General features: G+C 36.3%; 1 protein-coding gene across 2 annotated transcripts in view; it reads left to right on the top strand.

Moving 5' to 3' along the window:
* CPNE3 (copine 3) overlaps positions 1 to 25,096 on the top strand; it is a 50,870-nt gene that overhangs the window by 12,243 nt on the left and 13,531 nt on the right. Inside the window, exons 2-11 of one of the 2 annotated variants that reach the window (XM_045896276.3) lie at positions 2,664 to 2,801; positions 3,079 to 3,258; positions 5,055 to 5,129; positions 6,529 to 6,600; positions 11,777 to 11,860; positions 14,593 to 14,682; positions 18,943 to 19,041; positions 22,040 to 22,126; positions 23,318 to 23,377; positions 23,851 to 23,984. In XM_045896276.3, the coding sequence (XP_045752232.1) occupies positions 2,670 to 2,801; positions 3,079 to 3,258; positions 5,055 to 5,129; positions 6,529 to 6,600; positions 11,777 to 11,860; positions 14,593 to 14,682; positions 18,943 to 19,041; positions 22,040 to 22,126; positions 23,318 to 23,377; positions 23,851 to 23,984 (1,013 nt within the window). In that variant the 5' untranslated portion in view covers positions 2,664 to 2,669. The remainder of the gene's footprint in view (positions 1 to 2,663; positions 2,802 to 3,078; positions 3,259 to 5,054; positions 5,130 to 6,528; positions 6,601 to 11,776; positions 11,861 to 14,592; positions 14,683 to 18,942; positions 19,042 to 22,039; positions 22,127 to 23,317; positions 23,378 to 23,850; positions 23,985 to 25,096) is intronic. The other variant, XM_064588142.1, reaches the window with a different exon arrangement.

Here is a 25,096-nt window from a genome sequence, read left to right as displayed (position 1 = left end):
AGAAAGAAACATGGGATACATGGGAGAAGATCAGACCTGGAGGCAGGTAGTCCTAAAATAATATAATAGTAATAAACAACTTTGGAACACTTACTGTGTACTAGGCACTATTTAAATATATTCACCCATTTAGTCCTCGCAACAACTGTATAAGAAAGGGACGGTTATTTATTTTCATTTTGCAGATGAGGAAACTGAGGGGCTATAGGGAGGTTGACTCTCACCTGAGGTCACACATTAAGTCAGTGTGGGATCCAGATGAGAACTCATTTGTTTGATTCCAGAGCCTATCATATGGGGCGATGAAAAGAAGGGGCAAAGACCTGAGCTGAGATCAAGAGTCGGACACTTAACTGACTGAGCCATCCAGGTGCCCCGACACAAGTGACATTTAAAAATAAGCCATTTCGGGGCGCCTGGGTGGCTCAGTTGGTTAAGCGACTGCCTTCAGCTCAGGTCATGATCCTGGAGTCCCAGGATCGAGTCCCGCATCGGGCTCCCTGCTCGGCAGGGAGTCTGCTTCTCCCTCTGACCCTCCCCCCTCTCGTGCTCTCTCTCTCTCATTCTCTCTCTCAAATAAATAAATAAAATCTTTAAAAAAATAAGTAAATAAAAAAATAAAAATAAGCCATTTCATCCTATTATCCCCAGTTTGAGAACTTTCAGTAACACCTTCTTATCCACCCCCTGAGTCCTTCAGCCTGGCTCTCAGGACAGCAAACTTGACCCTCTTCCTGTCCAGCGTGGTTTCCCCCAACGTGGATGCTCACTTCTGTGACACATGATGATGAGGTGTCCTCACTGTGCCTTCTAATGTCTTGATTCTTTTCTACCTCTGTGCTGTCTCTCTCTCTTCACCTAATGGAATCCTTCAAAGCCCAGGGAATGTCAATCTCATCCACACTCTTGGTACTGTTAATTCTCCTCTGTCTACTTCAGTGATTTCTCCTTGATCTTTTTATCTTTGGCACATATTGTCAGCACTGTGTATTTTGGCACTTAATAATTTTGACAATGTAAGGTGGCAAAACAAAGACATCTGAATTTATAGTAGGTTTAGTTTTACAAAATACCTGGGTAGGGTATTTAGTAGGCAAATTGGGAATTTGTGAATTTTGTTTCTTATTAAGGAATAATTCTGCTTTTAAAAGGAATTTCTAGCTACTAAGAGTATGAAACCGACCTCATTATTTCACAAATACTAAAAGCTGGTCTTGATTTTTGACACACATTGAGGATTGCTACGATTTTTAGAGTCCGTTAGAATAATTAAAGAGTTTCCATGAAACATGAGTTGTTTTTGACATTGCCAAAGGGCTCTTCTCATAGTAATTCTTAACATTTCAGACCTGATTAGGCATTTTGTACAGCACAGATAACCTGTTTAAATATAACAGGATGATGAGTGGATTTGTTCCTGTTGTCCCAGAATTTCAGCTGGTCTCAAAGTGGAGGTCAAGGGCATTAAATACTCCATATTCTAAGGATGTCACCAGCAGCTCTAGGGGAGGAGTTATCTTCTTACCTCCAGAACCTGTCCTACCATCATCAGCCTCCACTGCACTCTAGACAGCTGGCTAAGTGAACTTTCAGCCGAGGAATGAAATGCCTGTGTCCTCTTCTTGGTGACACCTGCAGTCCCTTTCTTTCCCTGGGTTCAGGGAGGAAAGCAACTCACCCTCAATGCATCATCAGCTCTCAAGGCCAGCTCCCAAGTACTCCACCCTGACCCCAGTCATCTTCATATATTGGTTGGAGCTGGAGCGAGGAGGGGTGTGTGAAAGTTAGGCTAACTGTGGTATTTCTTAGCAAGTCTTGGGGAAACATGAGCCATGCCTATTCGTTGGATGCTCTCTGTGGAAGACTGGGTTTGCCAACCTTGTCTACACATTGGAATCATTCAAGGAGCTGATGCCCAGGTTGTACCCTAAACCAGTTAAATCTCTTTGTGTGGGACTCCAGCCTCAGTGGTTTTGAAAATTCTGCAGGTGATTCCAGTAAGCAGCCAAGGTTGAAAATCACTGCTGTAAAATGTATGGGGATGGGGTGGGGAAAGGAGCGGGTATTTGAGGTCTTTTATTCCCCAGACACATTTTTTTTTAAAGATTTTATTTTTAAATAATCTCTGCACCCAGTGTGGGGCTCAAACCAACAACCCGAGATCAAGAGTCTCATGCTGCACCAACTGAGCCAGCCAGGTGACCCCGAAATTCTTTGAAAATAAAATATCTCACTCAGTATCTTGTTAAATAAACAAATACAAATGAAATAAAGGTTGTAGTTTGATTCATTTTGTTTTTCAGCTAAATACTGTGTTTACCTTTATGTGAAAGATCAAGATTATATTTGGACTTTTTCTGAATGGCAAACTTATAGTAAAGTGAAAAGAAGATTAATATGCATTTTAAAAGCTGCATTTTATTGTCATACAATAAATGAGTTTCATCCCAGCAAGAGAATCTGACCAAAGCAACATCACTGGGATGGGCTAATAGCCATCTGAATTACCAGGAGGCACATATTAACAGTTTTATTCTAGCAAGCTTACTCCAGGATCCTATTCTGACAGTTTGTCCTAAGAATTCAGCTATTTCACTGGGAATGTATGTACTTCTTAAAGGCACCATTTCATTAGCATCCTCATTTCCTTGGTTTTCTCACAGCTCAATATGGCTGCCCAATGTGTTACGAAGGTGGAGCTGAATGTTTCCTGTGACAATCTTTTGGATATGGATGTAGGGTCGAAGTCGGACCCTTTATGTGTGTTATTTTTGAATACGAGCGGTCAGCAGTGGTATGAGGTAATGTTAAATACTGTAGGTGAAAAGCAATCTGAATTGCTCTTTTGATAATGTGAAGCCCTTATTACAACCGTTAAAAATAATGAAAACATCTCATCTGTTAATGCAGTTTTTTGGGGCAAGTTTTTCCTTGATTGTGGAATTTTTCATCTACATATAAAAACTTTCTTTAGCTATCTATTATGCTTATATTTAGTTACCTGTAGTACATGAAGATGCTAAAATGTTAAGTGCACTTTGATCTGAAGAAACTTTTTGTTTTTGGGGGTGAGTATAGGTTGATCGCACAGAAAGGATTAAGAATTGTTTGAATCCCACATTTTCCAAGACATTTGTTATTGATTACTACTTTGAAGTGGTTCAGAAATTGAAATTTGGGATTTATGACATTGACAACAAAACCGTCCAGCTGAATGATGATGATTTCTTAGGAGAATTTGAATGTACCCTTGGACAGGTGAGTATAATTAGCTTTTGCAGTATATTGTGTCTAAATTTTAACCAGAGAATTGGGCATTTTTTATAAGTGCTCATTAGTTTAATTTTTAGGGTTGAAAAGTATATAATCACTTTATAGACCTGTTTCATACATTAGTATGTTTGGTTTGAACATTATAGAATTTATCTTATTTTTCCTAAGGGCAGGGACCATGTGTTTTTGGCAGAGCCCATTAATTCTTTTGAGTTACGGGTGTTTCATTTGACACTTCAGTAAATAATACCATTGCTCTAGCTGCTTTGTGTACTATTTATAGATTTCAGTACAATTTTGTTCTTTTAAAAAATTTTTTTTTAAAGATTTTATTTACCAATTTATTTGAGAGAGAAGGTGTTGGGAGGGGCAGATGGGGAGGGAGAAGGACAAGCAGGCTTTGCACTGAGTGCAGACTCTGAGATCATGACCTGAGCCTAAACCAAGAATCAGAGGCTTAACAGACTGAGCCACCCAAGCGCCCCTACAATTTTGTTCTTATGTTTCAGTCATAAATACTTTCAAAGTAACAGCAACTTCTGATGTTCTAACTAACGTGACTGATCCCTCTAGGTCCCCGATGGCCCAACACTGTCCATTTACCTGGCTTGCTCTTCCTCAACCTTGGGTATATCGGTGTAAGCCTTCCTCCCCAAGTAAGCCTCCTCTGACCCCCTTGAGTAGTTTGGGGTGCCACCCTGTGCTCACCCTGGTACTCTCTACTGCTTCTACCTTATCGTCCACCATCCATCCATAGTTGCTTAATTATCTGTCTTTCCTATATGACAGATTTGATCAGGGTAGAGGTGTATTTGTAGGCTCACCATTTTGCTTCTATCTGAGTCTGACTTCTAAAGAGAAATCATGGGGTGCCTGAGTGACTCAGTTGGTTGTAAGATTCTTAATTTTGGCTCAGGTTGTGATCTCAGGGTCCTGAGATCCCGCTCAGCAGGGAGTCTGCTCGTCCCTCTTTCTGTGCTCTCCCCTCACCCTACCACGTGTTCCTCTCTCAAATAAATAAACAAAATCTTAAAAAAAATTTAAGAGAGATCATGACCATTTGTAATAGAGCTGGAAAGGCCTCAGGAGGGAAGAGTCATTGTTTTTCAGCGGGTGACATTGCTTAGATTTGTTTATTTTTCCGTGTATTGTTTGGAGATCTTGGTATTTCCTATGTCTCAAGGACAATATGAAGCTGAAGCTGATCAGTTTTCTAAAACTTTGATGAATAGTATCAAAGAGAAAATTAAACAAGTATTGATTTTTTTTGGAAAAAAATCACATGTAGCTAAATTATAATGAATTTGATAGAGGTATCTATTTGAGAGTACTTAGGTCTACTATATTAATCAAAATGATATTTTGTGGGGGTTATATATTCAAGTTATGTGTCAGTTGAAAAACTGAATCCCATGTATTGAGTTCTGAGGCCCACCTCTTACCTACAGGGTTTTCAGCTCAGTGATTGGTATATGTGAAGAGAACCTGTCCCTCTTTTTCCATTACAGGGAAAAGTTAAACTTTGAAGAAATTGATAAAGAAACTAGTAGTTGGGGAGATTGTATCTGCCAGGACTGGCCCTAGGAAATCTTTTCCAGTGGGTTTTAAATATGTAGATGTGTTTTATAATCTCTAAATCTTTAAGGCATGGACTTAATATTTCCATTTCTAATGACTTAAGTTGACTTAACTTTATACTCAACTCTTGTTGAAATCATTCAGCTTAAAAATTCACATACTGAAGTGAAATAGCTCTTTGTATCACTTTCCAATTTTAACAGATTGTTTCCAGCAAGAAGCTAACTCGACCCCTGGTGCTTAAAAACGGCAGACCTGCGGGGAAAGGGAGCATTACGGTAACAATAAGATATTTGTCTTTTGCCTGAAAAGATTTAGCATGATAGGACATGCTGAAACTGTGCATATCAGACAAATACTCTATAGCCATGCTTTGTCATTTGATCCTGAATGTTGCTTTTCATTTGTACTTGCCTTATAATGATCACAAATGGGAAATATGTTGGGTCAAAAAGAAGGAGAAAAATGCAGTATGGGAATTCCTTCTTTGAGTCTTTTAAGTTGCTCATGGAATCAGGTGCAGCTTGGTGATGCTTGCCTCTCCCCCATGGAAGTGTAAATCCCCAAGTTAGAGAGAAATGACTTAATCATCTGAATGGATTAATTTGACCATCTACTAAGCAAACATAGTTCCCCCAATAGGACAGAAACTGCATAATGGATTTCATCCCAAATGGATCTTATATTATGCCATGCCCATAGAACCTCTCAACTCTTTTTTTTTTAAGTTTTTATTTAGTTATTTAAGTAATCTCCATACCCAGTGTGGGGCTCGAACTCATGACCCCAAGATCAAGAGTCATATGCTCTTCCAACTGAGCCATCCAGGCACCCCTGAACCTCTCAACTCTTAACCATCTTTTTTGTGCTTGCGCTCTCCTGCCCATCCTCCCACTCAGATTTTTCTATTGCTAATTACTGGTCCTAGGCAAATGAATATATGCTTTATACTGTTTTAGATTTCAAATTACATAATGTTGCACTTTAAATAAGTATCTTTAAATAATAGGATGAAATAATTATCTTCTAGAGTTTCTGTCCAGGTTATCACTGCCTGGAGCAGTGGTTTCTAACTTTAGCTCTGTCTGAGAATGGAAGGCTGGCTCCCTCATGTTTGAGGGTTATTGTCATTATGAGGGCATTTCCCTAAGCAACTGTTTTGCTTTAGTTTAAAGAATGTTAAGTGTCTTTGGGGTGTTGACTTATGTGAGACAGAACATTATAGTAGTTAGCTCTATTGCTCTTGGGGGTCATGATAGCCTGGAATTTGCTTTTAACTATAGTAAGTTTTTCAGTGACATTGGATGAAAAATGTTGATCTCATATTTCAATTTAAAGTGTTCTCTAGGTATAATTTACTCACACTTCAGGTAGGGTCATGCAGTCTTCCGGGGCTTTGATTTTTCACTGGAATGGGGAAGATCCAGTTTGGGCAACAACATTTGAAAAACGAGTTGCATAATACAGATTTGGCATATTTAGGGAAAATATTTTGTACACATAAAAGAAATAATGATCAATTTTTCTGAGTGGTACTTTTTTCTTATTAAAGATTTAAAAATTCATTTATATTAGTACCGTTTGTATCTATTATCAGATAACAGAATAAATCAGTACTTCTGAGTTTATCAGAACCCCTAAAACATATTGTCTTTCACTTACCTTATCTCCTCATAGATTTCAGCTGAAGAAATAAAGGATAACAGAGTGGTCTTGTTTGAAATGGAGGCAAGAAAACTCGACAATAAGGTGGGTAGTTGGCACATTTCCACAAGGTTATCCTGTTTTGCCTCACATTGATTCCTTTTTGAAAAAAATAATAATGCAATTAGTATTATGAACTCTATCATCTGAGCATCACTTAGAGTATTTAGTTACTTCCAAATTCTGCTTTCTATGTATGTTTAAGCAGAAGCCATTTTCTTTTACCTCTTTCCTCTAGATATTATCAAAAGGCTTGTCCAGATTAAAATAGGAGTTATTAAGAGCATTAATGTTTTTGTAAAAGGCATTTGAGAGAGTGTTGTTGGATTACCTTAAGGAAAGAAATAGAAATTCCATGCTCTACTGGATTTTTCTCTTTGCTTCCAAAAGTCGATGTTTATTTTTAATGAAGAATGAGTACAGTACATAATAACAGAACAACTTAGTATATAGCATGAATTAGAATAATTCTTTGAGTGATTTTATACTTAATCACATGAACTAGTCAGTATTTTTTTTTTATCATTTTCATTTACCTTACAATTTAGTTTGCAAACATGTTAGACTAGTAGCCAGGGACTATTTTTATTTTGGAAAAATTTAAACGTACAAAAATAAAATAGTCTTTAAAAAACCGTGCATGTCCCCATCATCCATCTTCAACACTTACAACTTATGGCTAATTTTGTTTCATCACCACCCCTATCTACCTTCTCTCCTCGCAGACATCGTGTCATTTCATCTGTAAATATTTTGGTGTATCTCCAAAGATTCTTTTTTGTTGTTGTTTTTTAAGCGATAGAAGTTTATTAAGCAAGGATACAGAAAAAGCTCTCAGGAGTGAGAGGGGTCCCAACAGGGTTGCTCTCCAAAGATGCTTTTTTTTTTTTTTTAGATTTTATTTATTTGACAGAGAGAGACACAGCGAGAGAGGGAACACAAGCAAGGGGAGTGGGAGAGGGAGAAGCAGGCTTCCTGCAGAGCAGGAAGCCCGATGCAGGGCTCGATCCCAGGACCCTGGGATCATGACCTGAGCCAAAGGAAGACGCTTAACGACTGAGCCACCCAGGAGCCCCTCCAAAGATTCTTTTAACAGTATAATTGTTTGGTATGTTTCAAGTCTTTTTTAATCCATAAATTTCCCCCTTTCTTTTACTTCCTTCCTCCCTCTCTCCTTTGTTTCCTTTCATCCCATCCATCCATCCGTCCATCATGGAACTTACTCTATAAAGAAATGGACTTTGTCCTATAGAAGTTGTAACACTGCATATAGCTGATTAAATACTTGTGGTGTCATTTAAAATGTTTCTCTCTCCACCTTTATTTCCTGATTTCTATAAGCTGGTAACTGAATCTAGATGAATGTTCTGATGGTATTTTGAATTGTTGGTAAGGCAGTTTCATAGGTGGTGGCATGTGATTCCATCAGGAGGCTCACATTGTTGAGTTCTGTCTTTTTGGGACGTCAGTGAACATTGATGATAATTCTACTACCTAGATATGTTATTTTATTAAGAGTCTGTTAAATAGATTCTCATGCTATCATTGCTTCATTTATTAATGAGGATACTTCTATAGAGATAAGTATTCTTACCCATGTTAGGTATTTATTTATTCTGAGGTATGATTGTACAGGAAGCAATTTAAAATGTATGATTTTTTTCCTTCATATATACCATTTCACAGAATAAGTTGGTTCCCTATCATCCTCTAAATGTGACAATGAGGGGTTTTTTTTTTGTTTGTTGTTTTTTATTTTTAGTATTGCTATGAACTCTTTATCAGTGAACTCCTGTTGATGCTTAAATTATCTTAACTTTGGCCTGTGGGAACCTCTTTAAGTTTGTTCCTGAAATCAGTTGGCAAATCTCCAGGAGTCTTTGGATAGCTTCCTTGCTCTGTGGCATGACAAGATGTTCCAAGCTTATTTTATCTAATTTCTGCCCCAGACTGGCAGATTAAAAAGAGCCTGATTATATTTTAGTGGAAATTGTTATTTAGAGACCAGTCTGGTGCTAGGGGTGCTTATTGTCGATTATTGCCACTTACTGTTTCCAAGGCTTTTTAGTAGACAATTATAGGAAAGACTGTTTTGTTTTTTTAAAGAAAAACTAAATCATAAATTTATACAACTATTTCCAGTTCAGATATAGAATTACAGGGCCTTACTTCTTTAATTCTATATTTGTGCCTGCCTTCTCTTATGCTGAAAATCTCAGTTCCTAAGGATGTTAACATAATTGCTTATCTGTTTTGCCTTTTATAATATCTAATACATTCAGAATAAAAATATCCATATTATAATTAACAATATTTTTACTGAAAACAGCTTGAGCTTTCTTTGAAATTCTTTTTTTTTTAACTTTATTTATTCATTTATGTAATCTCTACACCCATTTTGGGGCTTGAACTCACTACCCTGAGATCACAAGTCACATGCTCTGCTGACTGAGCCAGCTAGGCACCCCCCCTTGAAATTCTTTTTGTCTTTAGGGTTATATATTCTACTTGGGTTGTATATTCAAATTCTTGTGTTTTAAAGAAATCTTTTAATTATTATTCTATCACAGTGACACATTTGAATTTTGCTTTTGGTATTTAGGGATTGCTTTCAATTTTTAAAAATTTAACTTTGTTTTATAATTATGTAAAAGATTTATATGGTTCCAAAGCCAAATCTATAAAACAAGATATATTCAAGAAATTTAGCTTCTTTCTCTGTCCACTCTGTTTTTCCTTCCTTTGTCCCTGTAGGTAATAATGTTTTAAAATTTATATTTTATGGTTTAATTTTCCAATTTCCTAAAAAAAAATCTAAGTTTTTTTTTGTGTATGTTTGTATGTCTCTGTGTATATACATATATGTATATATTGATATATCTAAATAGATATGTATGTGTGTATGTATGTATTTGTATTTATATTCTCCACCCTCAGCCCTTGGGTAACTGTAGCATACTACATACATACACTTTTTTTTTTTTAGCGAGGGAGAGAGAGTGAGAGCACCTGTGTGTGCGTGTGTGCGTGTGCACACGTGAGTGGGGGCGGGGAGGGGGCAGGGTGGGTGCAGAGAGAGAATCTTAGACAGGCTCCACTCAGTGGGGAGCCCAACTTGGGGTTCCATCTCACAACCCTGACATCATGACCTGAGCCGAAGGCGAGAGCCTGTCGCTTAACTGACTGAGCCACCCATGTGCCCCCATACATATGCTTTCAGACATATATATATATTCTCTGGATATGCATATATACACTTTTCTCCACCTTGCTTTTTTTCACTTAACATATTCTAGAGGTCTGAGTCAGGAACTGTTAATTCTTACTTTAGTTCTACTACTGACATCTTAATGAACTTTCAGAGGTTTGTTGTCTGACTTTCAAAATGGTAATAATGATATTCTAACCTTTCTCATAGATTTATTTCTAAGATAGGTCAGACAGGGTACATTAATGTGTTTTTAGAAAGTTAACTTCTCTGTGTATAGTGCTGCTATTAGTTTTATAAAATGGTTTACAGAGAGGCTTATTACATTGATTCTTAAGATTCTTCTTAGTAGATAAGGTTAAATTTTAAAAGTTCTGGGGCGCTCGGGTGGCTCTGTCAGTTAAGTGTCTGCCTTCGGCTCAGGTCGTGATCTCAGGGTCCTGGGATCAAGCCCCAAGTTGGGCTCTCCTGCTGTCTGCTTCTCCCTCTCCTTCTGTGCTCTCTCTCCCTCTCAAATAAATAAATAAAATCTTAAAAAATATATATTTTTTAAAGTTCTGCATAACTTTTGTGTGTGTATGTGCGTATATATATATATATCTATATTTATATCTATATTTTAAAAGTTTACTTAAGTAATGTCTACACCCAAATGGGGCTCAAACTCATGACCCAAGATCAAGAGTCACATGTTCTTCTGACTAAGTCAGCCAGGCACCCCTGTGTTTATATATTTTTTAATATTTTATTTATTTATTTGAAAGAGAGAACATGAGAAGGGGGAGGGACAGAGGGAGAGGGAGAATCAGACTCCCCGCTGAGTGGGGAACCCAACATGGGGCTCAGTCCCAAGACCCTGAAATGATTTGAACCAAAGTCAGATGCTTAACCAACTGAGTCACCCAGGTCCTTCCTCTCCCCCCCCACCCCCAGCCCCATGTTTATATTTTTGACTGTACCAAATATATTACTTGATTGACATTGAACTGCTGAGGAGGGAAATAACATTATCTTAGTTCTTAATTTAATACTGAGTTTAATTTAGGACTCAAAAAATCTTCAATTCAGGGACATAGCTGCATATATTACTGTGGAATTAACAGGTGCCCTTTCATTTTGACAAATAATAAGTCATATATTCTAAAGAGTATGGAAATTTCAAAATAAAGGCAAACAAAAATGAGAAAACAAAATAATTTATAATCTCACTACTTGAGTTTGACCTCTGGAAGTGATTTGGTCATTCTTCCAGAATTTTATCTCTGTGTATTTGTGTGTGTATTTGTGTGTGTGTGTGTGTGTGTGTGTTGAGGATGGTGATAAGGGTATTTTTGAGCACTCACTGTGCTTCAGCATTATACAGGGGTGCTGTGGTGAATTACAGAGGAAAAAGAAGATGTACTTTGTACCCTTGAAATAATTCTGTTATGCACTTCACATATTTACCTCTGTTCCCTGTGTGTGTAAAGAAATGTGTGGAATTGGTGGAAGAGTATTGGACATAGAAGGTATAAAGTCAAGTCTCAGATCCATGAATTCATTAGATGTGTGATCTTGCCAAAGTCATTTAACCCCTGCAAGTCCATTTTTTGCTGATAACACCTCTGTCCCTCATGGAGTAGTGGGACTAATGTTTGGGATGTCATTTATATAAAACTATTCAGTGCTATGTGAATGAATACTCTTAATAAGGAACACAAGCCCAAAACATATTTTATTAATTATGGGTCCTATTGTTCACTATATTTTAAAGCCTTGTTCTCATGTTTTTTTGAAAAGTGAAGGTATGATACATAGAATTATGAGCGTTTATCACAAATGCCTTAATAGTTCTCCTTGTAGGCATCAGCAAGTTTGTAAGTTTGTGAGGAAGGTGATGGGATTTGTATTTACTACTGTACTGTATATGTCTATACTATGGAGTTAGACTTCAGGTATTGCTAACATGTAACATGTATAAAATGTGGTTTCACATGGTTTCAGAGGAGAATAATTGACTTTTTTTAAATGTAGGATCTATTTGGAAAGTCAGATCCATACCTGGAATTCCACAAGCAGACATCCGATGGAAACTGGCTAATGGTTCATCGAACAGAGGTGAATATCTGAATTTGAAAAAGTAGAATTGAGGTTTCCATTGGAATTGTAGTAATCTAAATTTTTAAAAATTATGTATTTATAAAAAAATATCAATCTGAGTTCAGACATATAGAGTCAGAGATACAAGATCAACAAACTCATTTTTTTTTTTCTTTTCATGTGGTGGTGCTACCATGCTGAACTATTAGTAAAATTTTATTTTGAAAAATTTAAAACCCTGTAAAAAGCACTAAAATGTATACCTGTGTATCCTTCACTTAGATTTAGCAACTGGTCGTACCTGCATGTGTCTTCTTTCTCTCTCACTCACATACACACACAGACATACATATATACATATACAGACATACATGCATAGACTTCCCATTGCAAAACCATTTTATTTTAATTTTATTTAATTTTATTTAATTTTTAAAGATTTTTTTTTTTTTTTTAATTTTTTTTTAAAGATTTTATTTATTTATTTGAGAGAGAGAGAACACATGAGAGGGGATAGGGTCAGAGGACAAAGCAGACTCCCTGCCGAGCAGGGAGCCCGATGCGGGACTCGATCCCGGGACTCCAGGATCATGACCTGAGCCGAAGGCAGTCGCTTAACCAACTGAGCCACCCAGGCGCCCTAAAGATTTTATTTATTTGACAGAGAGAGACACAGTGAGAGAGGGAACACAAACGGGGAGTGGGAGAGGGAGAAGCAGGCTTCCCACGTAGCAGGGAGCCCGATGCGGGGCTCGATCCTAGGACCCTGGGGTCATGACCTGAGCAGAAGGCAGACGCTTAACGGACTGAGCCACCCAGATGCCCCTGCAAAACCATTTTAATGTAGGCTGCAGAGATCATGATTCCTCACCTTAATACAACAGCAGATTTTTATTAATAACAAGGGCATTCTTCTATACAATCACACCTGAGAGTTTAATTTAGGACTCAAAATTTATAGCATCACTCAGTATATCATTTAACTTCAGATTTCCCCAGTTGTCCTACACATGTTTTTATATACACACACATATATACACATATACATAGATATACACACATATATACATATACATATATATCTCCATATATTTTTGTCCAGGATCGATTCAAATTTCCTATTTTGCATTTGTTTCTTATGTTCTCAATATATAAGATTCTTCTCCCTATCTGCCTTATATTTTCATGCCGTTGAATCTCCTGAATAATAAAGACCAGTATGTTTAACATTCTGAGTCTTCTGTTTCCTTACAATTATATCCAAATCAAACAATTCCATCAAGAACATTATGTGTTCTTGCTCTGTATCATCCAAGGACCCATGATATCAGGCTGTCTGGTATTGATGTTGCCAACCTTGTCTACTTGGTTAAGCTGGTGATCACCAGATCTTGCCATGATAAAGTTCCATTTTTTCCCCTTTGTAATTAATAAGTGATCTGTGGTGTGATACTTCGAGACTGCATGATTAAGCTGTTCTTTAGCATATCACCTGTCTATTGATGATCCATACCTAAATCAATTTTTATATTAGGGGGTATGAAATAGTGATTTTTTTCTAAATCTTTCATCCCTTTACATATGTTAACAGATACTCCTCTTTCATCTCTCCTCTTGCTTCCTTTTTTATTTTTAGTAGACTCATGACTGTTAACACAGTGTATTCATTGTGTTATAATTCATTACTGTCATCATTTTTGCTGTTCAAATTAATCCAGATTTGACCAGGGAGAGTGACATCAAAAGGCTTCTGGGTTCTTTTAACATAACCCCATAGTATTTAAGCATTCTTTTATTTATTTATTTATAGGTTTTTTTTTTTAAGTTTATTTATTTATTTATTTTTTAAGTAATCTCTACACCAAACATGGGGCTTAAATTCACGGCCCCGAGATCAATTATGCTTCTCTGACTGAGCCAGCCAGGTGCCCTCATTCTCTTACTTTATATTAAAGTATATTCTCGGGGCACATGGGTGGCTCAGTCGTTAAGCATCTGCCTTCGGCTCAGGTCATGATCCCAAACTCCTGGGATCGAGCCCTGCATCAGGCTCCCTGCTCAGCGGGGTGTCTGCTTCTCCCTCCCCCACTCCCCCTGCTTGTGTTCCCTCTCTCGCTGTCTCTCTCTCTCTGTCAAAAAAGTAAATAAAATCTTAAAAAAATAATAAAGTATATTCTCAGGTCACCTTATGCTCACTCTATTCCAGGTCTGGAATGGGCCCTTTCTCTTGGATCCCTATTCCTTTAAGGGAGTAGTGCTAGATATGCTCATAGCTACTGAGATGTCATTTCATTTATGTCTTTTTGATGGACATAGAGTATTTGTGTTTATTATGTGTATGTATATTTAAAAAAATTTTAAATCACAAATTTAGACTATTTCTTCCATTCAAGTCCAACCCAGCAAGGTTCTTTCTCATCCTTTCTTATTCCAAATTTGAATCTTCTGTGTCCTGCAATGAAAACCCTGGTTTCCAACAAAAGCAGCAATCTGTAGTTTCTAAGTTTACCTTGTAATGGGTGAAATATATTTTCCAAGTAGTTTCTCTTCTTTTCTCAGAATGTATCTATCTCACTTTTCTTCTAACAGTTGTATAATATTGTCCTAGATAGTTTTTCATTGAAAAAGTTGACTGGGTGAAAAGGTGAAGGATGACTGGTGAGAGTGTAGCAAGAATCTTGGAAAAGGAAGAGCAAAATATTAAGGGACTGAATGTTTTTCTAACTAGTCTTTGAATCTTCATTTTATAGGTTGTTAAAAATAACTTGAATCCTGTTTGGAGGCCTTTTAAAATCTCTCTTAACTCCCTGTGCTATGGAGATATGGACAAAACGATCAAGGTAATTTAAAGTTATATATATGTTATATATACACACATACATGTCTTTCATAAAACTAGTTGATTAGATAGTATTTCATAGAAGTAAATGATCTAATAGATACCTGTAAGGTTTGAATTTTATTTGTATTTAGGAATATTAAAATAGAAATGTCTCTGGTAAGTAAATGGTCAGTTTGAAGGGTAGACATGTTTGACTGATCTGTTCGCCTAGTGCTTAATCAAAAATTATGATTTTTATTTTACTCTTCATTTTTTTAAAAAATGTCCAATTTAAATCTTTCCTCCCTTTAATAAGATTCCTTTGCTCTGCAAACAGGAACCTTTAACTGCCCTCTTTGCCTTTGGTGTGCCCCTTGCAGATAAAAGCAGATTTACTTGACTAAAAACTCAGAGCTTCTACCATCAGCAAGAGAGGAGAATAGTGGTGGCATTTTCCATTGCTTATTTTCAGAGCAAGATATTATTCATTGAAAACTTCTAGGTGGCTTTAGTATAAAGTATTAGGAAAGCAGAGTGGGAACAGGAAGTAGCATGTGTCTGAGAATTTTTTTAATGTTTTAATTTGTAGCCATTTATTAGAAAATATTTATTATTTTTAAGACACATTATCCTAGAGTCTCTTTACATAAGATTCCAGATAGAAGCCTCTTCTTGTGTTTACTTGTCAGCAAACCGAAGTGGAGTTTGTTTTTGTTTTTGTTTTCTTTTGGTAATGAATATGGTAAAAACAGGACAGGTGATGGCATGGAGCACAGGATTTCGTGTCAGGCTTAGGCCTTCAACCAGGTAAGGGATCTTGGGCAGGTCATCTAACTTCTTCACTTATATAATAGAGAAAATAATGTCTATATTACCAAAAAGGGAAGGATTAAATTAATGAAAGTGAAAGTTTTATAAACCATTATACATAGCACAGATACTGTTACATTGAAAATGGCTTCATTCCTTAGATACAAAAAAATTTGTCCTCTGTTGGCAGAGAACTTTAAAAATTAATATAAGTACAATTTATGTGTTGTTTTAAACAGCAGTGAAAATTTAGGTAAAAAATAAATAGTAGAACAGTAGTTTTAAAAATTACTTTCTATTGTTATACTAAATCTAGAACTTTTGCTTTTCACATTAAAAATAATAAGTTGAAACTTTATTAGACCTGAGAAACAGGAAAGGATGGGGAAAAGAAATGCCTAAACCATAACTGATTGCTGGTAATAATATGTTAACAATGAAACAGTGTTTTTTAAACTTTTTTTGCACACAGTGGCATGCTGACAGGGCTATTTTATTATAGTAAGTAAACTGATTTCCGAGCTTTCTCTGATGAATGTCTTCCGTTCTTAAAACTTGCTCAGTTTGTTTTAACCATACACAACTTGGTTTGCCACATTGTGACTGTCTCTATTTCTTTAGTGCTGTATTTCTTTGCAATATCACAAAGTCATACATCTGTGATTCTCTTGGTGTTTGGACATTGTTTAGAGGTGTGGAAAAGAGTTTTAGAGCAGAGGATAGAGTCAGAATCCTCAGTAGTTTTTTTGTTGCTGTGTGAACGTGCCAGTGTTATCACTCCAGCATGTATTATTATTCTCATAAGATCAAGTGAGTAAAAGAAATAATCATGCATGTTGCCACCTTGCCTAAAATGGGAATGCCTTAATGAATGTGGTATTGTGTGGTGTGTGCATTCTTTTACATATATACATATCTGTATATGTATATATGTGTATATTTCAATGTCACAAGCACTGCTGATACTGTATCAGTATTGAAAAAAGCCAATAGGGGCGCCTGGGTGGCTCAGTCGTTAGGCGTCTGCCTTCGGCTCAGGTCATGATCCCCGGGTCCTGGGATCGAGCCCCGCATAGGGCTCCCTGCTCGGCGGGAAGCCTGCTTTTCCCCCTCCCACTCTCCCTGCTTGTGTTCCCTCTCTCGCTGTGTCTCTCTCTGTCAAATAAATGGGTAAAATCTTTAAAAAAAAAAAAGAAAAAGAAAAAAGCCAATAGTACTAGCTTTTGAATTTTTGAGAAGAGAAATTAAATGACACAAATCATTACATCATTTACCTCAAACTGTATCTGAACATAGGCCAGCATCACGTCTTTCTTTAGCACCGAACGTTTGTCTTCCGGGGCAACAGTGAATTTTTCCTATATAGTTATTAGAGTGAGCGATCAGAAATTCCAGCTTAAAAATCTTTTTAGCTCTTTAGTCTCAGTCAGTCTAACCATATGAAGGGTTTTAGGTGTTCATATGCTTTTTTAAAAAATAAAATTGGCCTTATCAAAGCTTGATCTTGTCTTAGATAGAAGTTGGAGTTTCCTGAATGCAAATATAAAGTGCAAAGTTCAGGGGCACCTGACTGGCTCAGTTAGTAGAGCATGCTACTCTTGATCCCAGGGTGGTAAGTTCAAGTCCCACGTTGGGTATAGAGCTTACTTCAAAAAAAAAAAAAAAATCTGTTTTCCATAATTAAAAAAAAATCTATTAAAAAGTGAAATCATGAAAATATTAAGATTGCTTTGGCTTTATCTTAATTTTACTTTCTCTAGAAAAAAATTAGTAAGATCATTGATTTTCTTTTCCCCTCATAGTTTGAAGAGTCAGATAAAAGGACTTTGGTTTAAAAATTAAATATCAGATATATAAGGCAAGAATCAAAGGGTCATAATTGGTCAGTGACCAAACTGTTTACAACAAATAAAAGTCTTTTACAGTTACTCAAAATTGCAATTCTAGACCTTGTCTTTATTGATTGATTTTTAGTCTCCCTGGAATAATAATGAAAATATTAGTAAGGAATGAAACACTTCCTGTTATGATAGGCACACAGTTCACTTCTCATAGAACTGCAAAGGAAATAAATCACTTTGCTTGGTGAACACATAAACCCTAGGCATTTTAACTTGGCAATTAATATAACTTTGTAAAGGATACTCTCTTGGCAAATACTCTCAGTTACAGGATTTTATTTTAAATCTCTAGAAGAATTCAAAAGTGTCCTTAGAACAGTTTTATTTTACCTATGTTGGTTACCAAATAAAACATACCATCTTCTGGGGCTCCTGGGTGGCTCAGTCTGTTAAGCGTCTGCCTTCGGCTCAGGTCATGATCCCAGGGTCCTGGGATCGAGCCCCTCATTGGGCTCCCTGCTCAATGGGGAGTCTGCATCTGCCTCTCCCTCTGCTGTTCCCTACCCACCCACCCCCCGTGCTTGTGCTCTTTCACTCTCTCTCAAATAAATAAATAAAAATAAAAAAACATATCATCTTCTAACACTATTTAATTCCTTTGCCTACTTCACAAGCCTATGTAGATAATGTGTGAAGTGCACATAATAAATGTTTGCAGAAATGAGATAATCTGTTCTGAAATTACAATGCACTATAAAAACACTGGTTATTCAATGATCACAATGAACACCTCTGCTAACAGTTCACACCACCTTAATATTCTCATTGCAATGAATAATGAGGTATTCTTGTGAATATTTACCCTCTGGCTATGCTGTCAACTTGGCACAAAGCTACATGCACATCAAGTACTCTCAGCTCTCTTCTGTCTGCTTTAAGAAAGAACAAGCATTTGGTGAGAGCCATAGATAGGAATAGAATTCACCCTTACATGGAAATAGAATTAATATATGACCCAGTCTGGATACCTTCTCAGTGGATTAAGTACTCTTTTCCTCTAATTTTCTTTTTCATTCTAAGAGTTGTGATTTTTAGGATGCAAATCTGACTTCATCATGTCTAACTCTGAATACAAGCCTAGCCTTACCAGATTGCAGCTAATGAAATACATTTGCCATATTTCTAAATCATCTAGAATTTGATTACACAAGTTTTAGTTGTCTAGGATACTGACATCCTTTCTTCTTGCAGATGATGGCTTTTAGTCATTGTATAGTGATAACAAAGTAAAGAAGTGAATGAGAAAGAAGGTGTAATTCCATTTTGATTTTATCAGTTTTTATAAAGGGCATGATAGATGAACTGGAAACTGCTTAATGTGGAATTTAAACGGTATTTGCATTTTTCATCTGCCTATGATCTATCCTAGAGCCCCATTCCAAGGATAGCTGGGGTTTGAAAGTATTTCAGTATTAATCCTCCAGGAAGTTAGTTCCTACTTCTCCTATTAAACATTTTCACTTTTTTAAATTAATAGGGTACTTCTTGATAAGTCCCATTTATTGCAGTCAATCCTTTTAAATAAAATGAGGTTGATTTTTATATATTTTTATGATACTTAATTCTAGGTAGAGTGCTATGATTATGATAATGATGGGTCACATGATCTCATTGGAACATTTCAAACCACCATGACAAAACTGAAAGAAGCCTCCAGAAATTCACCCGTAAGTTGAATCTTTGTCACTTGAATGTACTTTACTGTTTGGCCATGTATTTATTATTTCATTTTTTTCCTTGGTATAGTAAACAGTTTGCCATGTTTTTACTCTATGTTACAAAATGTTCTGAAATCTGTGGATCTTATATGTGTAGTAGTTGGATGATCCAAAATCCGTACTTGGGGGTATAAGTTTACATTTAAAATTAGAGGTTTGGGGGCACCTGGGTGGCTCAGTCATTAAGCATCTGCCTTCGGCTCAGGTCATGATCCTGGGGTCCTGGGATCAAGCCCCACATCGGGCTCGCTGCTCCACGGGAAGCCTGCTTCTCCCTCTCCTACTCCCCCTGCTTGTGTTCCTGCTCTCACTATCTCTCTCTCTGTCAAATAAATAAATAAAATCTTAAAAAAAAATTAGAGGTTTGGTTTCCTTTAGCTTCAGACAACATATATGGTTTGATTGAAAATCCCTAGTTTTAAAGCATTTGGCATTTTGTTGGTCATAATAATTAAGTCTACAACACTAGATAAATACCTGGGCTTGAACTGTGTACATAAATGTACAATCTGCCTCTGGCTTTTCTCTCTGACTTGTTTTCACCAAAGGGAAGGATAAAAGTATAATGATGGTATTTCAAATGATATAATATTAAGCCTCCATCTAATGGCATTAATTTTGTTAAGATCATTCATGTGCCTTAACTACATTCAGTTTATTATTTAGCATCCTAACATATTTCTAAGAGTGCTTCTGAAACTCTTCTGTCTCTCAAACCTAGGTGGCTAAAAACTATTTTGGAGAATTTTATGAGTAAAACTTATCAATTGCTCCCACCTTATTTCTTTTCTAGTTTGAATGAGATTAGCTGTTAATTCTTTTTATAACAGAATAATATGAATAATATGAATTGTTTATTACATGCTTAGAGACCTGCATAATGTTCATATATATGGCCTTTGCTTTTGAAAACAGAAACATGGGGTTTAAGAGATAAGAGGTTATGGTTAGGTGAGATTTTTTTTACCTTGTCATTTAAGTGAGGTAAATTTAAGAGAAGATACTGATAGTTTTACATCAAAACTTAAATACTAAATAAATAAATAACACTTATGAGCCATTTGGGTTAAGTAATGGCGAGAAATGAGTTTTAAACAAACACAATGAGATGAGAATTTTCAGTAGGTCACATAGAGATTTATAGCCCTGTCCCTACTCCCTGGTCACAAAGGGCAGGTGCTAAAAGTAGCCTGTACAGAAACGCATGTGTGAAGTAGGAAAGGCTTTTAAAATCATATCTAATGGTTTAAGTGCAAAAATTGTATTAGCTTTGAATTAAGAGTTTTTGAATTAAAATAGCAAAATTCTGTAGCTGTAATATCTAGCTGTAATTATCCTATTTAAATAATTTTTTTTAAAAGCAGAACTAATGGAAAATGCTAAAAATCTGAACAGCTCAACTCAAACAAGCTACCTAAAAGAACTAAATATGATGAGTGGTCTGGATTGTCGTTTCAGTAATTTCACTTTGTCACTATCTTGCAGAATTAGTAAATGACCTGCTTTTAGAAGATAATGAACAACTAACTCTATAATACCTTATGGGTCATGTAGAGTTTTTCTAAATCCAGCTATCTTGGTCCTTCCCTTCTCCATGACAGAATGGGGCTTTTAGTGTTGCTGCAGTGACAATGTTTACCCACTCAAGTTTTTCAAAGGCAGGGCCATATCTTATCTCTGTGTTTTCAGTGCCTAGAACAGTGCCTGCTACTGGGTAGACACTCTGTCGAAGTGGGAATAAATGAATTGAAGTAACACAGCCTGTTACCAGTGAGAATTCTCTTTAGGACTTTTCCGCATTTCATATATTCAGTAGTTAATATTTATGATGATGACTAAGATTCTGGCAGGATCCTGAACTACCAAAGAATTCGTTTAACATGATTTTGTTTTTTATCATTGTATCTATTGTACCTTTTAATGTTTGATTCTTAGAAAATTAGCAATGACTCTGTCTAAGGTATCTAAGTTACTTTCTATTAATCAGAAAAGGTGACTCATCAAGTGTTCAATGAGTTGATCACGATAGGGAAAATTTGAAGGTATAATTTGGAGGTGATTATATCTTAGGTATGAAACAAAATTAACGAAATGAAACAATTGAGGATAACACAAACTATGTAACTAATTTTATATGGTTGTAGAAGTTTAAAGAGATGAATGGAGATAGAACACTGGAACAGTAGCTTATGTTATAAAGGAGGGCAGATTGAGCCCAGCCTTACATATAGATAGATGGCTTGGAGGTGGAAAAGAAGATCCTTCTATTTGGGGAAAGGAACTATACTGAAAAGAAGATGTAAGATATTAAGTTCTATTCCTAAAAGTATCCCCAGGGGAAAGAGATGATCTTTGCATATTTTACCACACAGGCTCCATATATTTCTGTTTTCTGGTGGTAGGTTTTTTCCTTCTTTTCTAAGTAGCATATTTTTGTTCTTTCTGAAAGTAATGGCTTGGAGTAATATTTTATTTCCCTTATTATAAAAAATAAAGAGTGCTACTTGGAGCATTTGCAAGGAAATCATCTACAGAGGCAAAATCTATAATTAGGAACTATTTTAAAAGGTATACAATCTTAGGGATGCCTTTTGGAAATTTCAGTGATAAATATTTCACATACTTTATTATGTAATTATTTCAAAATTGTATTTTGCAACAGACCTACATCAATAGGTAGTTTGACTACAAGAGAAAAAAGCCATTCATTTAAATTCATATTGGCATTTTTAAAAAGATTTCATTTATTTCAGAGAGAGACAGAGAACACACAGGCACACACAAGCATGAGCAGGGGGCCTGATGCAGGGCTCGATCCCAGGATCCTGGGATCATGACCTGAGCCGAACGCAGATGCTTAACCGTTGGCTGAGCCACCCAGCTGCCCCAACATTGGCATTTTTTATATCACTAGTAAGAATTAATATTTTGTCTTTTCTTCCTACAGGTGGAATTTGAATGCATAAATGAAAAAAAGAGGCAAAAGAAGAAAAGCTACAAGAATTCAGGTGTTATCAGTGTGAAACAGTGTGAGGTTAGTTGATGTTAACCATTTATAGTATAATGAGATCACATTTCAAGTTCTTTTTTCAATATGGTATATATTAAACTAGACAAAGAATATTAAAGTTTTTCCTTATTTTAGGAAATGTGAATTGAATTTTGGGCAGTTGAAAATTATATGATCATCTGGACACCCTTAGGGAAAAGAAGAGAGTAGGCAAAGTAAAGAAATCTTTCAAGTAACTTTGCTTCTAAGGTTTGACAACTTTTTAGCAAAAGACAAAGAATATTAAAGTTTTTTCCTTATTTTTAGGAAATGTGAAACATCATGGTATTTTCCCAGGGCATTAGTGGAAATGATCTGACCCAATGCATCTATCCTGGTCATAATTTCAAGTTGAGATATTAAAAATAGAGGGAAAAATTCAAGAGATTTCTTACAACAAACAAATGGATTTTTTTGGTTTTGTTTTTTTAAAAAATCTTGATTATTATCAGCTCTCAACATATTAGACTCAATACTAGTTTCTTAAGATTTAAAGTAAGTATATTTCATCTTTGGCCATTAATATTCTAATCTTAGGGGCGCCTGGGTGGTTCAGTCGGTTGAGTGTCTGACTGTTGATTTCAGCTCAGGTCATGATATCGGGGTCATGAGATCGAGCCCCAGTTTGGGTTCCCCGCTCAGCAGGGAGTCTGCTTCTCTCTCTCTCTCTGTGTCTCCCTCTCCCTATGCCCCTCCCCCCTGCTCATGCTCTCTCTCTCTCTCTCTAAAATAAATAAATCTTTACAGAATTCTAATCTTAACATTGCTTTAATTATCTCAAAGTAAAATCTTAACAGATTTATGACAAGTAGGGGCAGGGATACTTAAACTCAAATGCTAGGGTGGTATCCACCTGCTTATATCATGTTCTGTTCAGTTTCTAAACTGTTAAAAATATATGCCAGAGAGCTCTTGCTTGTATAATAAGAGATTTTTTTAAAAAGATTTGTTTATTTATTTTTAAAGGGGGGGTGAGGGGTAGAAGGAGAGGGAGAGAGAATCCCAAGCAGACTCCTCGCTGAGTGCAGAGAGTGCAGAGCCTGTTGTGGGGCTCGATCCCATGACCGGGAGATCATGACCTGAGCCAAAACCAAGAGTCAGATGCTCAACTGACTCAGCCTCCCAGGTACCTCAGTAAGAGATTTTTGATTTTAACAGTTTGCTGTTTGTTTTTAGATTACAGTGGAATGCACATTCCTTGACTATATCATGGGAGGATGTCAGCTGAATTTTACTGTAAGTAACACTGACTTTTTCAAAGTAGGCTGTAACATGTTACTTTCTCCTACCATTTTGCAGTGTTCTTTCTTTTCCTGTAAAACTGACTTTGAAATTTACACAAGCTGTTTAGTGTGATCTCCTCAGACAGGTTGTCTAAGTTTATCATGAAGCCTTCAACTTTGTTGATAAGACCTGTTCCTTCTGATGGAAAGCAAGTAATTTAAATTATAGAAAGCGTTAGTCAAACAACCTACAAAACAAGCCCTATGTCTTGGTGTAATAATTCATGGATTTGAGTCATCTAGAAAAAATATGAATAGCAGGTTGTTTCAGGCTGAAGCTTTAATCGTTTAATTGTCTGTGTAAATACTGGTAGGCCCAGGCATTTGTTAGGAAATGGCAGCAGCAGGCTCTGGGATGAATGTTTGTCTCCTGGACATTGAGCATATGGCTTCTCCTTAATAAGGGCTGTGATTGTTCTTTGGCAGGTGGGTGTGGACTTCACCGGCTCTAATGGTGACCCAAGGTCTCCTGACTCCCTTCATTACATCAGCCCCAATGGTGTTAATGAGTATTTGACTGCTATCTGGTCTGTGGGACTGGTCATTCAAGATTATGATACGTGAGTATGACTAAAATATTTGTTTTTATAATTCCCCAGAAAGGGCAGTTTCTGTTTCATCTGCTAGTACTCTGATAGAGTTGGTGGTGATAAGGCCACTGGGGTTGACTGGGGGCAGGGGAGAGGGTATGGTGGGGGTAATTTTCTCCCTAAAATTTCTTTTGTGTTATCTTTTCTAGTTTTCTCTTTGTGACAGTCTTAGGGTTTACTTTTGACCTCTTATCTCTAGCTGTGATCAGTTATAATGTATTATATATAGCTTGTATATTTAATAGCTGACTGGAGTCAACTGTTTCCTTGGGGTTTACTTATTAGGGATAAGTTATCTGTGTGATTGAAGTCCAGATGACACATTTTGTAAACATTTGTAGACACTATGTATTAACATGTCTATTTCTTGGCAGTCACTCTCAAATTGTATTCTTTTTTCTTTTTTTTGAGATTTATTTATTTGAGAGAAAGTGAGAAAGAGAGAGCACGGAAGTGGGGGGAAGGGCCAGAGAGAATCCCAAGCAGACTCCCTGCTGAGTGTGGAGTGCCACTTGGGACTGGATCTCATGACCCTGAGATCATGACCTGAGCCAAAATCGAGAGTTGGATGCTTAACCGACTAAGCCACCCAGGAGCCCCTCAAATTATTTTCTTAATGGCAACTTTGATTAAGTGCCAAAAGATAACTTGACCTAATTGCTATAAAATATTTTGAATAGATTCTCAATGTATAGATTTTTGAATAGATTAAATAGGCCCTCTTGAAGGTTTACCAAACAATAGAAAAAAAAGTCCGCATTAATAATTTTTTGTTCTGTATCTCTTAGGGCACTGTATAAATTTTCACTTGTCTTTGCCTATTACTTTATGATAAAAGCCCTTACATATATTGTTGGAGCTTTTCATTAATCTGCTATGACATTAAAAGAGGTAAACTTTCCAGGCAAATGCAAACAAATCTAAACCAAAGGTGGCAATTCCGATATCAGCCTAGTAGAATTTAAGACAAAACTCGTTAAATATAATAAAAAATTATTTTATAGAAAACTTTGTTACATAATCCAAAATGAAAAATATAACCATGGACATGTTTGATTATAATAGAGTATCAAAGTATTTCA

The sequence above is a fragment of the Mirounga angustirostris genome, unplaced genomic scaffold (assembly GCF_029215605.1).
Source record: "Mirounga angustirostris isolate CCGP_5_RB_7025 unplaced genomic scaffold, mMirAng1.0.hap1 SCAF_4, whole genome shotgun sequence".
Taxonomy (NCBI): Eukaryota; Metazoa; Chordata; class Mammalia; order Carnivora; family Phocidae; genus Mirounga; species Mirounga angustirostris.
The sequence above is the reverse complement of the archived record's forward strand: the minus strand, read 5'-3'. Positions and strand labels throughout refer to the sequence as shown.